Source organism: Ambystoma mexicanum, chromosome 8, assembly GCF_040938575.1.
Source record: "Ambystoma mexicanum isolate Mex_15411 chromosome 8, UKY_AmexF1_1, whole genome shotgun sequence".
In the NCBI taxonomy this organism is placed as follows: domain Eukaryota; kingdom Metazoa; phylum Chordata; class Amphibia; order Caudata; family Ambystomatidae; genus Ambystoma; species Ambystoma mexicanum.
Window position 1 is genome coordinate 139,485,453 of NC_090929.1, and position 13,581 is coordinate 139,499,033.

The 13,581-nt window shown below is 46.0% G+C and overlaps 1 protein-coding gene across 2 annotated transcripts in view; it reads right to left on the bottom strand.

Annotated features, from left to right (window-relative positions):
* GARNL3 (GTPase activating Rap/RanGAP domain like 3) overlaps positions 1-8,979 on the bottom strand; it is a 1,295,083-nt gene extending 1,286,104 nt beyond the window's left edge. For both annotated transcript variants that reach the window (XM_069609500.1, XM_069609499.1), the window contains exon 1: positions 8,819-8,979. In XM_069609500.1, the coding sequence (XP_069465601.1) occupies positions 8,819-8,946 (128 nt within the window). In that variant the 5' untranslated portion in view covers positions 8,947-8,979. The remainder of the gene's footprint in view (positions 1-8,818) is intronic.
* Between the last annotated feature and the right edge of the window lie 4,602 nt (positions 8,980-13,581).

Sequence of the window (13,581 nt, forward strand, 5' to 3'; positions counted from 1 at the left end):
GTACTCCGAAACTGTCTTTGCAATCTCTACATCTGCCAAATAGTTGCATAATCTGGTGTGCATAATACCTAACATTTCCATAGACTTCATGGCAAATCCTTTTATTGTGTAGTAGGAATTAGCAAATACAATGATCTATCAGTGACGTTCATGCGGCAAGGTGCAAATATAGATCACAGTTTAGCTGCAGATGTCAAACAAGTTACCATTCACACTAACTGGCAGGGTGGAATTCCAACTGCCTGGCAAAAGGAAATTACTGAGCCCAAAATCACCCAACAGACTAAATAACTTGTTTCATCATGCAGGCCTTTTTAGTTTTGTATAATAATGTAAATAGTATAGAAAATAATGGCACAAAATTCCATCCCAAACAAGAATTGGCAAAGCCAACAGTTTGGGCTTTTATAGATATGGGATAGGCACTCACCCGACACTGCCATAATGGTATTACCTGGCCATAAAATGCTGACAGGTGAACAATGGTGTTAGCAGCAGTGACTACGTTGGCAGCGCCCCACAAAGGTCTATCTGATGCCTACAAAAGAGCCAACACTGTTGGCTTTGCCAAAGCTAGTTTTTTTTTTTTACAGGAATTCAGTGCAAGGAACCAATGTTAGGGCACATATGGCTAAAGGCAAACTTAGTTACTACTTTTTATTAGACTTGGAGCTGCTTTACATTTGTAATTAAACCAGTACCTGGAAAAAGACTGCTTAGAAATAGCAGTAGCAGTGATGTAAAAGCCCATGGCCTGATGTTACTGTGCAATACATCTAGCTCGAACCGTGTATTTGGAATGGGGAGGGGCAGGTAGTGGGTCTGGGTGGCCATGGGGATTAGCATGACTCTGAGCAATCAGCAGGTGGGTAAAAAGCCACACAACACACCCAGACTGTGTGCTTCTACATGTTCCCCAATGCCAACAGGCAAAATGAAAAGGGAATCATCTCGTCTCATGGTAGGCATTCTCTTGTGGTTTCTAACACAGACTTAAATTTGTTGAAACAAATATATATCATTTCCTGTGTGTGTCATTTGGATCTACTTCATAGAAATGATTGCTTGGCGTCATCGATTTATATTTTAGCTTGAATATGTCTTTACAACCAACTAAAAACTGTGCTCATTGGTCCGCAGTCCAGAGTGAGTATTCTGCTAGTGTATGGATGTTACTGCCTGAACTCTGAACTCTCTGCTCATTGGTCAGTCGTGGATCATTTACCTATTGGTCAGTGATGTGGACTATGCATTCCCCATGAGTGTGTTTCTTTTTTGGTCTAACCAATGAAGTATCTGCTCATTAGTCATTAGTGAGGATCAGCTCACTGACTGATAGAGTGGCGTGCATGGCACCCCAGAGTGTGTGTGCCACTGCCTCACCTTTGAACTCTCATGCTCCTTGGGATAACCATCCAACGCACTCGTATGCAGAGAGGTTCAGCCAACCAATTAGACTACGTAGAATCCACCCTCCCTCCTTCCTTCCTCTTGTGTATGTTCTGTCCAGTTGGTGTTTGGTCTTGTTGTTTGTAATGTTTTTCCCCCTCAATATTCAAAAATGATCACTACTGTTTGAAACTATATGTTATAAGGATACTTGACTTACTTTAGTATTAATCTTTACTATATCTTCTTTGCCTGGTATTACATATTCCGCTATTCTTGATATTTGATGTTTGTATTATTGGCCTTATATACCTAATTTCATCCAATAAAATCTTGAAACACAAAAAAAAAATTAAAATACTTAGAATCCAGGTTTTAACAGCCAGTCAACGACTGTGCAACCCACCTAAATCGACCATGTGGACAATTTCAGAATTGCTTTCCCTGTCTTTCATGCAATGTCCAATTTATTTATTTACAATTAGAAAATATGTCTTTCTTTTAAGATCTCGTTAAACGTGGTCTCCGACAGATAACTCACGTGCACAGCATGCTCTTACAGGCTAAGAAAATATATATATATATATATATTTCATCACAAAAGTATTGAACTGGGATAGGCCTAAATACTGGGCACCTCATTTATCAAACTGTGTTGGAAAATGTGACCGGGTGTACTGGCGTAACAGGGGCCTCGCAGCCCCCGCGGTGCGGGGGGGCCCGCCAGCACATGTCCTGGGAGGGGCCCCCACTTGAAGAAAAAAAAAGATTTTTTTTTTGCAAAAACAAATATTCTTTTTTCTATTTGAATTCCCTCTGCATTTCTAAAGAAGTGTGACTTCAAAAAGAAACGATGGGCCTCATTACGGGTTTGGCGGCAACCGTGCCATTGCTACCAGCAGGTTGCCGCCAGACCCGTAATGATTTACCAGCGCCCGACTTCCCGGTAACACCGGGGGATTACAACCCCGGTGGTCTGGGAAGTCAGGCTCTGGCAAATGGTAAGTCCCCATTTCCTTAAAGTCCTATCGGACTCTATGGGAATGGGGACCATAGAAGCACCGGCACCATTAATAACGGTGCCGGTGCTTCCGTGAAAACTATGCGGGTGGATGCCGTTCTGCCCGGCAGGTCTGACCTGCCGGGCCGGAGGGCAACCGCCCGCAGAGCTGTAATATGCCCGCCCAGAAACAACAGTGCCAGTGAGGTTACCAGCACCGTTGTTTGCAGTCCGGCATAGTTGTAATGAGGCCCAATTTCTTTTTTAAGTGTTAGGGCTCCCCTCAAACCCATGATGTGCGCGTGTGTGAGTGTATGTTGAAAGGGTTCACACTTAAATGTATAGGTGGCTGCCTGTGCGAGTGTATGGTGAAAGGGTGCACACTTTAATATACGGGTGGTTGCCTGTGTGTGACTGTATGGTGAAAGGGTGCACACTTAAATGTATAGGTGGCGGCCTGTGTGCCTGTATGGGGAAAAGGTGCACACATAATTTTATGGGTGGCTGCCTGGGTGTGCCTGTATGGTGAAAAGGTGCACACTTAAATGTATGGATGGCTGCCTGGGTGTGCCAGTATGGTGAAAGAATGCACACTTAAATGTATGGATGGCTTGGTGTGCGTGTGTGTACATGGTGAATGGTGTGTGCTTGCGTTCAGGGGCGCAACAAAACCTACATTTCGGGGGCTAACCCTTCAAATGTTGGGAGGGGTGCCAACTTCATGGGCGGTGGGGGAGGGGCAAACTTATTTGTTTGGGTCATCTAATTTCATATGCCTTTTTATGAGACTATTCTAGTGCAGCTTCAATGTTACAAGCAGTTAACTCTCTCCTTTAAGGTTTAAAGCACCCACTTATGGACTGCTGTGAGAATGAGTGGTCTCCTGTTCCCTCTCTACCCTTCCAATCACTCCCCTGGCATGCAAGTATTAAACCCACATCACGATTTCAATTGCCTAAAAAGTTTGCCATTTGAATGCAGGTACTAACAGTGAATTGCTTTATGTTAGTAATTGGTGGGTTCTTGTTAACAGAGAAACCCAGGTGCCGTTTAACATCTGTGTTCTTTTCTGTCTGGCAACTGCTCTGAAGGTCATCCAGGTCTGGTCAACATAGCCCAAAATTTCAGGGGGTGGGGGGTGCTGAATCCCAGTCAACTCAATGGTGTTGCACCAATACTTGTGTTTAATGCCTGGATTACTTATTGGTAATCTTCATTAGTCCTAGCCCTATTCTTCCTCATCCCAGTGTGCATGAGACAGTACTTGCGTATAAGGCACTCTGCCTCATACACAAGTACTGGGATGAGGTAGAGGTACATGGAAGTAATGCTTGATTTAGCTACCTGTAATCTTCATTACTCCTGGTCCCACTCTTCCTTATCCCAGTACTTACATATGAGGCAAGGAGCCTCAACTGTAAGCTCTGGGGCAAGGAAGAGGGACGTGGAGGTAATTCTGGGCCAAGGAGCTGATTTTGGAGGCTGGGGTGGGAGGGAGAGGGGATGTGTGGGGGGGCAGGATTATACGACAAATTATAATGGCTGTCCATGTCCAGGCTAAGCAGGCATGATATGTGGTATTAGTGGCTAGAGAGGCATTTTGGTGCAGCCAGTCTAGTCATTCCTCAGTTTGGTATGACATTTTTTAATGGGGCATTTATGATAAAGCAGTCCTGCTAAGTGAATTACCTGGCTAGACTGCCATTTGGGTGCTGCCAGTCAGCCGTTTCTTACTGCAGCATTGTATATTTTTGTGGGCATCTGTGATCAAATGATATGATATAAATCATTTATAACGCACCTGCACACAAGTGTTTCTAGGTGCGACGAGACAAGGGATGGAAGATAGAGGGAGGACAAGACAAACGATCTTATTAGGCCTTGTGTCATTCAGATTGTGCAAGTGCGATAACGAGAAGCACAAGGGGAAAGGGATGGGGGAAGTGCAAGGAGAGGGGAGGGGAAAAACAGAGCAGCAATGCTCTAAGTAAGTCCTGTCAGGGCAGCACAGCTCTGGGTAGTGCAAGGAGAACAAGGGACTGTAGGGTTACAGTTACAGCCCCTAAGTGCATGGTAGGACCAACGGCAGTGCAAGGGTGACTGATCAAGAAAGAGTCTCGACTCAGTGAGACTCTGAGGGTAGCCAAGCAACCAGTCGGTACAGCAGACAGGTAGGTCAGGTAGGCCAGCAGGGGAGGGAGAGAGAGAAAGCAAAGGAGAAGAGGAACGTTTTGAGCTGCTTCCAGAACCTCAGGTGGTCTGCTAAAGCTTGAGAGGGGCAGGGAGGCTATTACAGAGGGAGGCACCTGCAGAGGAGAGAGATCAACCCACTCACTCTCTTCCTGGAGAAGCGCCTAACCCTTAGAGAGTTGTAGGTAGCTGAGCAAAGGGCTTGAGAAGGAAGATATTTTGGAAGAGAGCGTTGGATGTAGTGCGGGACCCGGGCCAAGAAAGCCTTGTGGACAATGCAAAGGGTCTTGAACTTGATACTTGCAGCAGCTGGGAACCAGTGGAGATATTTCAGGGCTGTAGAGATAGGATCCCTGTGCTTGAGGCCAAGGATAAGTCTTGCAGTCCTGTTCTGGTTTAGTTGCAGGGGCTGGATAGTAGAGGAAGGCAGATTGAGAAAGAGGCTGTTGCAGTAGTCCAGCCTAGAGAGAACCAGGGCTCTGCAGACAGTGAGCTTCTGGGGGAAAGTGAGAAAGGGAAGAGTCCCTTTGAGGAGGAGCAGCTGGAAGTGGGACTTCTTGGCAACGTCTGAGATGTGAGGAGAGAAAGAGAGTGGAGTCAAAGATGACACCAGTATTGTTTGCCTCACAGGAAGTCGAAGGAAGAGGGCCCAAGGCGGGCAGCCAGAGTGAGAGAGGGAAGGCAGGGGCAGGAGTCCAAATGAGAAGGATCTCCATCTTACTGACGTTAAGGCAGAGATCGTTGGAGGCACACCAATCCTGAATCGCGGATATACAGTCGGGAATGAGCGAGAGATGACAGGAGTCTGAGGGGAGCCTGAAGGAAAGCGGAGTGTCATATGCATAACACTGAAAGTTAGAGGAGAATGTAGAGATCAGGTGGGTCAAAGGGGCCACATAGAGGTTGAAAACCAGAGTGAGAGGATGGAGCGAGGAGAAAGGGACCAAGTTGGATCTGGGAGGGGCAGTCCAAGAGGAAGGAGGTCAGCCACTCAAGGGCCTGATCCGTGATGCCCAGGTTCTCATGGAGTTGATTGATCAGGATTGATCAGGATGGCATGGTTGACCGTGTCGAAAGCACAGGAAAGATCAAGGAGGATGAGGACAGAAGGAATGCTGGAATCAAGGTTAGAGAGCAGAACTTCAAAGGTGTTCAGAACAGCAGTTTCCGTGTCTCTCGCACTGAAGCCAGACTGATGGTCATGGAGACAACCAACAGATTCCGTGTGGAGTGTAAGCTGGGAGATGGCCAGCTTTTTCAACAGTTTGCCAGGAAAGGGGTGATGGAGATTTGGCGATAGTTTGCCGGGCAGGCAGGATCGGCAGAAAGCTTCTTGAGGAGTGGGTGCATAAGGGAGTGCTTAAGGGGAGAGGGGAAAGAGTGATTACAGAAATCGGTCAAGGCTGGAGCGAGTGTGTCAATATGGTTCTTGATGGTTCTGGTGGAGCAGGAGAGCACCTGTTTGGATGACACTGTCATAGATCGGACTTGTCTAGAAACCTCGTCAGGTGTTGTCAGAGAGAAAGAGGAGAAAGGAGGAAGAGAGGTAGAGATGGCCAAAGGGGGGCCGAGAGAGGAAGAGGGAGAGGAAGAGGAGATGGAGGACAGGATGTCCTGAGTTTTAGCGTAGAAGTGAGATGACAGAGCCATACAGAGAGCCTGGGAGGGAACAGGAGATGTAAAGACCTCAACAGGATTGACCAGTTCTTTTCAGATTTTAAAGAGTTTGGCTGTGTTGTTAGAGGCCACAGAGACACAGGCTTCAATGTGTGTTCTATTCTTGATGAGTGTTATTGCTACAACTGCCATTTTGGTGCAACCAGTCTAGATATGTCTAAATGTTGCCTGGCAAGCTTTACTATATTGTTATTACATGTCTACACTGGTCTACATTGTGCAGCCAGTTGGACATGTTTTCATTGTGGCATGGCATTTTTAATAGCAAAGCATGAATGTTCCTGTGCATCTATTGGATTGGTGTTACCCTACAAAACAATTGCAAACACTCTGGCTTTTTAGCCAATTTTTCTCAGACAGTGTGCTGTATGTTATATTTAAACACATATGTATATCTTTCTCCTAGTGCAGTGTGCGGCATATCTGTTCAGCAGCACGTTTGTGCGTATTGCGCAAGTGTGATAATCTAGGCTGGCCCAGAGTGTGGCGCGACCCTTGATTTGTTGCTGAGTTGGGGGATCCCCTCAGCATGGCTCGCAGGGGGGCCCCCACATCTTGTGTTACGCCACTGACCGGGTGAGCACATACATTGGCAGAGGAATTGGAAATATAGCGGGCACAGAAAGCATTAGATCCTCTTGAGCCGTTCATTTCAAGACCAACTTATAATGCAGTTTGCAGCAAGAATATCACGCGTGCACTGCACATGCCACTACACATCACATGAGCATCTCACGCCCGATTCATAACAACTTTAAATTGAATATCTGCCAAGCGGTGTTGCCATCATATGACGCAGAGGATAAGCGACAAGCCATACTGTAACCTGTGCCCCAGCCCTCCTGCCTGTTTTCCTATTAACACAATGCTGAACAGTGCTTCACTGCTTCTCGAAGCTAGGTTCACACACAATAAATGACCAAACTTTATAGAAACATTAATTAGCAATAATAATGAGTTATTTCATAGTCACTTTTATCTGAATAGGGCAACATTTTTTTCTTTTCTTCAGGAAATGGAATTCCCATTGGATAGTTTATTTGCTAATAGCTGCCCCATCTCACAACTGTATCTTAGGGTGGTCATGGGGCAGCAAGACACTACTTCACTCCCCGTCTCGGACTTTCCTGTCTGAAATCATTGCTTTTAGAGACTACTGAAGATTAATTTCTTTAACCAAGGCAACCAAGACTACAACTACCAGAATTCATGCTTAGGGCGATCATGGGGCAGCAAAACACTACCTCACTCCCAGTCTGGGACTTTCCTGTCTCAAATCGTTGGTTTTAGAGACCACTGAAGATGTATTTCTTTAACCAAGGCAATGAAGACTACAACTCCCAGAATTCATGCTTAGGGTGATCATGGGATAGCAAAACTCTACTTAATATATACATAATTGGTTATTTATAACACCCTTAATACTGAAGAGGTTTCGAAGCACGGACCCGGATTCGAACCTGTGCTGCTCTGCGTCCATTGTCACTGAGCTACACTTCCCATACTTCACTCCCAGTCCACGACTTTCCTGTCTCACATCATTGGTTTTAGAGAATACTGAAGATCCATTTCTTTAACCGAGACAACCGAGACTATGTCTCCCAGAATTCATGGTTAGGTTGATCATGTAACAGCAAAACATCACTTCACTCCCAGTCTGGGGTTTTCCTGTCAAGACTACCATTCACGTATTGGTAAATGTAAGCCCTGCACTGGAAACATTTCTTTTGTGACATGGAGTCTTCAAGTCACCCTAGGGGCCAGGCGAACCTGCCACCAATAATTTAGCAAGCAGGTGCCTAGAGGCAAGAATCTTGTGCTTCGCCAAACAAGTTTTCTCGTTCAGTTAACCACTGATCCATTCATTCCAACAGTACTCATGTGTGATTCCTGGGTCAATAACAGAGCACCACAGCAGCGGGACAAATCGCTTAGCAAAATGGATGGGTTTTCACAGTAATGAGAACGAGAACACTCTTCTGTAACTCGGTTACTTTTTCAATCATGCATGAAAAAGAAAAGCGCATCCTTCTTTAGTGAGTTAGCCTCCCCATAGCCCCCACAGCCCCCACGCTCTCAAAGGTCCATTACATTTAAGGCCCTTTTGGATAATGCGGCCTGAAAGACATTCATCTCCCAGGCTCCCCCTAGTGGTGCAGCCAGGGAATGTACCGCTTCTTAACCCCGCTGCCCAGTAGCCACTCCCAGCGGCATCCATGGCCAGGTCCACAGACACCTGCCTGGAGACGGCTGTATGTGTGGACCCGCAGATAAAACACGGGCTTTTAACACAGTGCTGCAACGGGTGCTCTCTACTCCAAGACGTGCAGGGCTTGAAGGCATCTAGTGGGCCCTGCCTCCCCCACCCCTTATGCAGCCTGACGAAATCCCAGGCTGTGCCGCCAATGCATAATGCTTAGGCTGGGGGAGCATGGACGCAGCCGGCAGTACCGATGGGTCCTGCCACCGGTGCCAGCCTGCCGAACACATGCGCATACAAAGAAGATGCGACCAAACCACCACCCTCTTCTGCAAAGCCAATACCCCTCCCCCCTCCCTTACCTCATGCTGTCAAAAGTCTTTTCCCATTTTACTGTGCCCAGAGCAACAACAGAAAGCAAGGCGTACGCGACGGCCCTGCGGCCAGGTAGGGAAGCGGGCCGCTGGAGGGGGGCCTGCAGCAAAGGCATTGGCACGGAACCCGCCTGGCATGCGTCCCTAAGATTCCAGTCGCCTCTGCGTGTGTGTGCGGGGATGACGGATGCGCCCCAGTCGGTGCAGGGTGGGTGCAGACGAATGCAGCAGTTCCCAGCCGGCGAGCAGCAGAGCCCAGGCTGCCGGTTCCCTGCTGTGCGCAGCTGGTGCTGGCGCAAGGCCAAATACTGCCCAAAAAGACGAACATGACATCTTAACAGCAGAAGGCGGCCAGGGCTGCCCGGCAAGAAATACGACCACTTAGGACAGCCTTGCACATGCTTTGACAAAGCCAGTAGGCTAGGGTGACCAGACGTGCGGGTTTTATCGTTCCCGGGGTCCCTGGAGCTTTTTCATTTTTGAAACCCCATCAGGGGTTTGCATGTATGGGGGCTATGGTAATTATTTTTCACAACACTTTCAGAATTTTGAAGTTGGAGGTTTGGCTCGAACCCCCAACCTCTCAGGTATAAGTCAGAACACTTACTGACTGTGCCATACAGACTGACTTGGAAATTATAGTACAGCAAGCCATGTAATAGCAATGATAGCAAACGCTCGTTTTGAATTAACATGCCACGATTCACAGACAAAACTGCACAAATGAGATTATATACAGTTTATAGAAAGGAGAAGTGCTGGAAATATTGTTATGGGGTGCTTGTGGGGGCGTGTTGGGTGAGGGGTGGTAATTGGTGGGCTGCGATGGGGTAGTCCCTCTTTTATGTTGTTGGCCGTCCCCGTTTTTTGTTTTGAAAATCTGGTCACCCTACAGTAGGCTCCTATCGCGTCGCGTGCATGTTGACTGATGCATGCTAAAATGGGGTTCTGTTTCCCTGTAATATTTGAACGGTATGTGGCTATCATGAGAAAATATCATTATTGTTAAGGAAAAGTCAGCTGTGTGCAAAACGAACAGAGTAGAAGCATTTACCCTGCTAATAGCTGAACCAATACACATATGGTGATAGTAATGGTTTTCACAATCACCTAATGTGAAATGTAAGAGCAAAGAGAGAACTGTAATGGGGAAGATGAATACACAGGCAATACCCACTGCCCATACTCAGATGAGTATGCAAGTACCCATTCCAATCCCTACCCCTCGTCAGTATCGTCCAGGTGAGGAACGGTACCCAATGCGCCAAGAGTCTAGGGGTGGAAGAAGAGACCAACTAAAACTGCGAAGTGTGTAGAGACAGAGAGAGAAAGAGCGAGAGAAACTAGATGACTATACATACACATACAAAGTGCACATAGCAGAAGTGCATGCATTAGACACAAAGAAAACATGCACTCCATACGAAGAACACGTACAATATGTCATATATGCATTTAGACATGAATGATAATTATAATTGTTCATTTACAAGGAGCTTAATACCAGGAGTGGTTTCTAAGCGCAGGTTTCGGATTCACACCTGTGTTGTGTTGCCTTGTCTTGCCTCCAACACAAATGGGTTGCCCATGAGCACTAATATAGCATCCATAAGACATGAAGAACATTAACATGACCAATGCATAAAGTGACAGTAACGTGGACAACACGGAAACATAGCTCGCTAACATCGAAGCAAGAGTGTAAGTGGGCAGCCATCTTCCCAAAGATGGACACTGCAGCATGTCTCAGAATGGGCACAAACCTCAAGGACTAAGAAAACTGAAAAAGCTGAATCCACAGAAACATATATTTGTGCAGAGCCCAAGCAGTAGCTTGCAGCAAGGGCCAAGATTAGGAACTAGAAAGGGAGTTGTGGATGAGCGGAACGCAGACACTAAATAACAGTTCCGAGGACGAGGTGTGGTAGACTCCACAGTTAATCACTTTTAATAAGAGCACAAATAACCTCTGAAGTCCCGGTGCATGAGATCAGCAAGTCAAAGGCCTTTATAGAGAGAAGCTGACTAGTGCCATGAGTGGCCACAAAGAACACAACATGCATGTTAGAATTAGCTAAAACCTTAATAAATAGAGGGAAATTCATTCTCAAACACAGTATCCCGACATGTGACCCAGATATGGAAAACACTGCCTATTCATTATGTGCCAAATGTAGATAGAACACATTAAGAACTCCCTCAATATGCACACCGACACCAGACGGCTCACACAAGGCCAAGTTTAAAGTATAAAGGGGGCCTCGTCGCCTTGGGATGATTAGGGGTATTCTTTAATTTGAAATATGGCAGACCATAGAAGTCTCTTCCCCCACTTGTGCCTTACTCGTATCTTGCCGTCCTGTGAAATTGTCCAAGGTTGGTAAGCTAGATGCCAACCAATAAGAAATCCCCTTATCACACCGCCCATGATTGATAGCACCAACCAATCAATAAGCCCTATAGTGGTGTATTAGAAATAGCATCTGTAGGTAGGATAGGCCAAGGTGGAGCCATCAGATAGTATACACCAATTAAGTGACTAACCTCTACAGGTTCATTATGTAGCTCGACTTACTAACCAAGCCCAATCTTCCATAGGTTTCGCAAATTAATAATTTAATGTGACATAATTCCTGATGTAATATTGTAACAAAACCAGATTGTAATCATGTGGAATACAAGAGGAAATGCGTGTATGTTGTCCCGACTTAGATTTGTTTTTCTTAATAAAGCTCGGTTTTGATGTGCACTTGAGTCCTGCATCATTGAACATATTTCCTGATGGATTGTGTGATCCTCAGCATCTCCTTAACACGTGGTAGCAGAGGAATATTCTCTAGAACCTTCCGGGCAATCGAGGGCTCCTTGCTGCTTCCCCTTGGACAGTGAGGGAGGTCTGTGGAGAGCGGAGATAACACACCATTAAGAGATCAGCAGACACCACTGTTGACAGAAGAGCCCTGCCTGATCCCTGCAGGCCACTCTGTGGGGAGTGCAGGGGTGGAGGCAGCTATAGGAGGCTAGACACCCAAAACTCTCAGAGGATTTGTTGATGTGAGTATGAATGGTGCACGTTGAAACTGCGGGGTCAGCGTTTTGGTGTGTTGTGATTCCTGAGAAGTAAAAATGCCTTCTACAAGGGTTGACGAAGATCACTTGATAAGCCCCTTTATTTGCCAGAGGTAAAGAGAGGAATCCCGCTTAAATAGGTTGTATGTGTGCTGCGGCCAGCCATGTGTTGTGGGGTATATAGAATTGTAGAGTTGTTTTTTCTTTGTGTTGGTAGGAAAAGTGAACTGGTGTTGTGGACAAGGTAAAGGGGTCCAGACCAGGAGTGGCATTGTTGTGGTGCTGCTCAAAAGAAGGATTGTCGATTATTGAGGACTTGGTTTCAGAGAGAGACGTGGGTGTGGTAACATTGGTACACCGTCATTTCATCTACGGGCTTTTCATGGCTGGGTTTTTTGCCGCGGCAAAAAACCCTGCGATGAAAAGTCAGTCGATGAAATCACATAGAACCGGTAACATTATGGAAGCTATTGTGGGCAGGGGGTCTAAAAAGGAGCGGAAAGAAGGTGAGCGAGGGTTGAAGGTTATAAATAACCCATTACATGTAGAGTTCATTGATCATTGGTAAATTGCGTTTTGTTTTGTCAGCATGGCAGACACAACTATTTGTTCATTTATGTAAGACACTTCCCAGATACAAAACCAAAATCCTGAAGTACCACGTTGAGTGGGTTAAATATATAGCTGGCAAAATGTTTATACAATGGCCCATGATGGCACTCATTTAAAAAAGGTGCTGCAACACATATTTACATGCCACCCATAAGAGGAAACAATTACAGATTAGATCAAGTATTCTCGAACTATGGAAATGTTTGACAAAGAAGAAGGTGAGGATCAAAATAAGTAAGAATCGACTCTTAATCAGCAAGATAAAACAGGTGCAGAGGCCATGACTCCTCTTCTCCTCTTTCTTAAACAAGTAACCCGTCCCCGATTGTACAGGGATTATACCCATTAAGGGCCGCTGCAGGGTATTCCAACCCAATACATGTGCCCTCAGCGTATAGTGATGAGGACAGTATGAGAGGCGAAAAAGTGAGCTGGCAGAGCCCAGAGTTATTACATGAGGAATCTGATGCGCGGTGCACGGTGCAAACAAAGTCAACGGAAGCAGATGAGGAGCGTCTAAGAGCAAAAGTCACGCAGGATGAGGGAGATGAGACACCGAATGTGTCAGACAAATGGATAGGAGGGCATATGTTATTGAAACTTGATGGAACGAGCTTAGGTATGTATTCTCAAAGACAGGCACCAAGTCTGATGTGAAAATGGCATCTTTTTAATTAGTTCAAACAAAGTTCCATTCCACTCTTGTGGAACTTTGTTTGAACTAATTAAAAATAAGCTATTTTCAAATAAGACTTGGTGCCTGTCTTTGCGAGTACGTACTTAACCATTTTTCATACCAGAGTAGTTTTTTTCTCCGTCTTACTCTAAAGACATGACATAGAAGTCAGACACGCAATGAACTAAGTCGCTCGGCTTTTCAGACTGGTACAAAAAGAAAAAAAAAACACTATGGGCCTCATTCCGAGTATGGAGGTAGCCATGCCGCTTTTAGCGGCATGGCTACCCCCATACTGGGTACCGGGTCCGGGTTCCTTGAATAGGAAAATACCGGGCCATTCCGACCTTGGAGGGCCTGGTATTTCCACATTCAAGGAACCCAGACCCGGTAC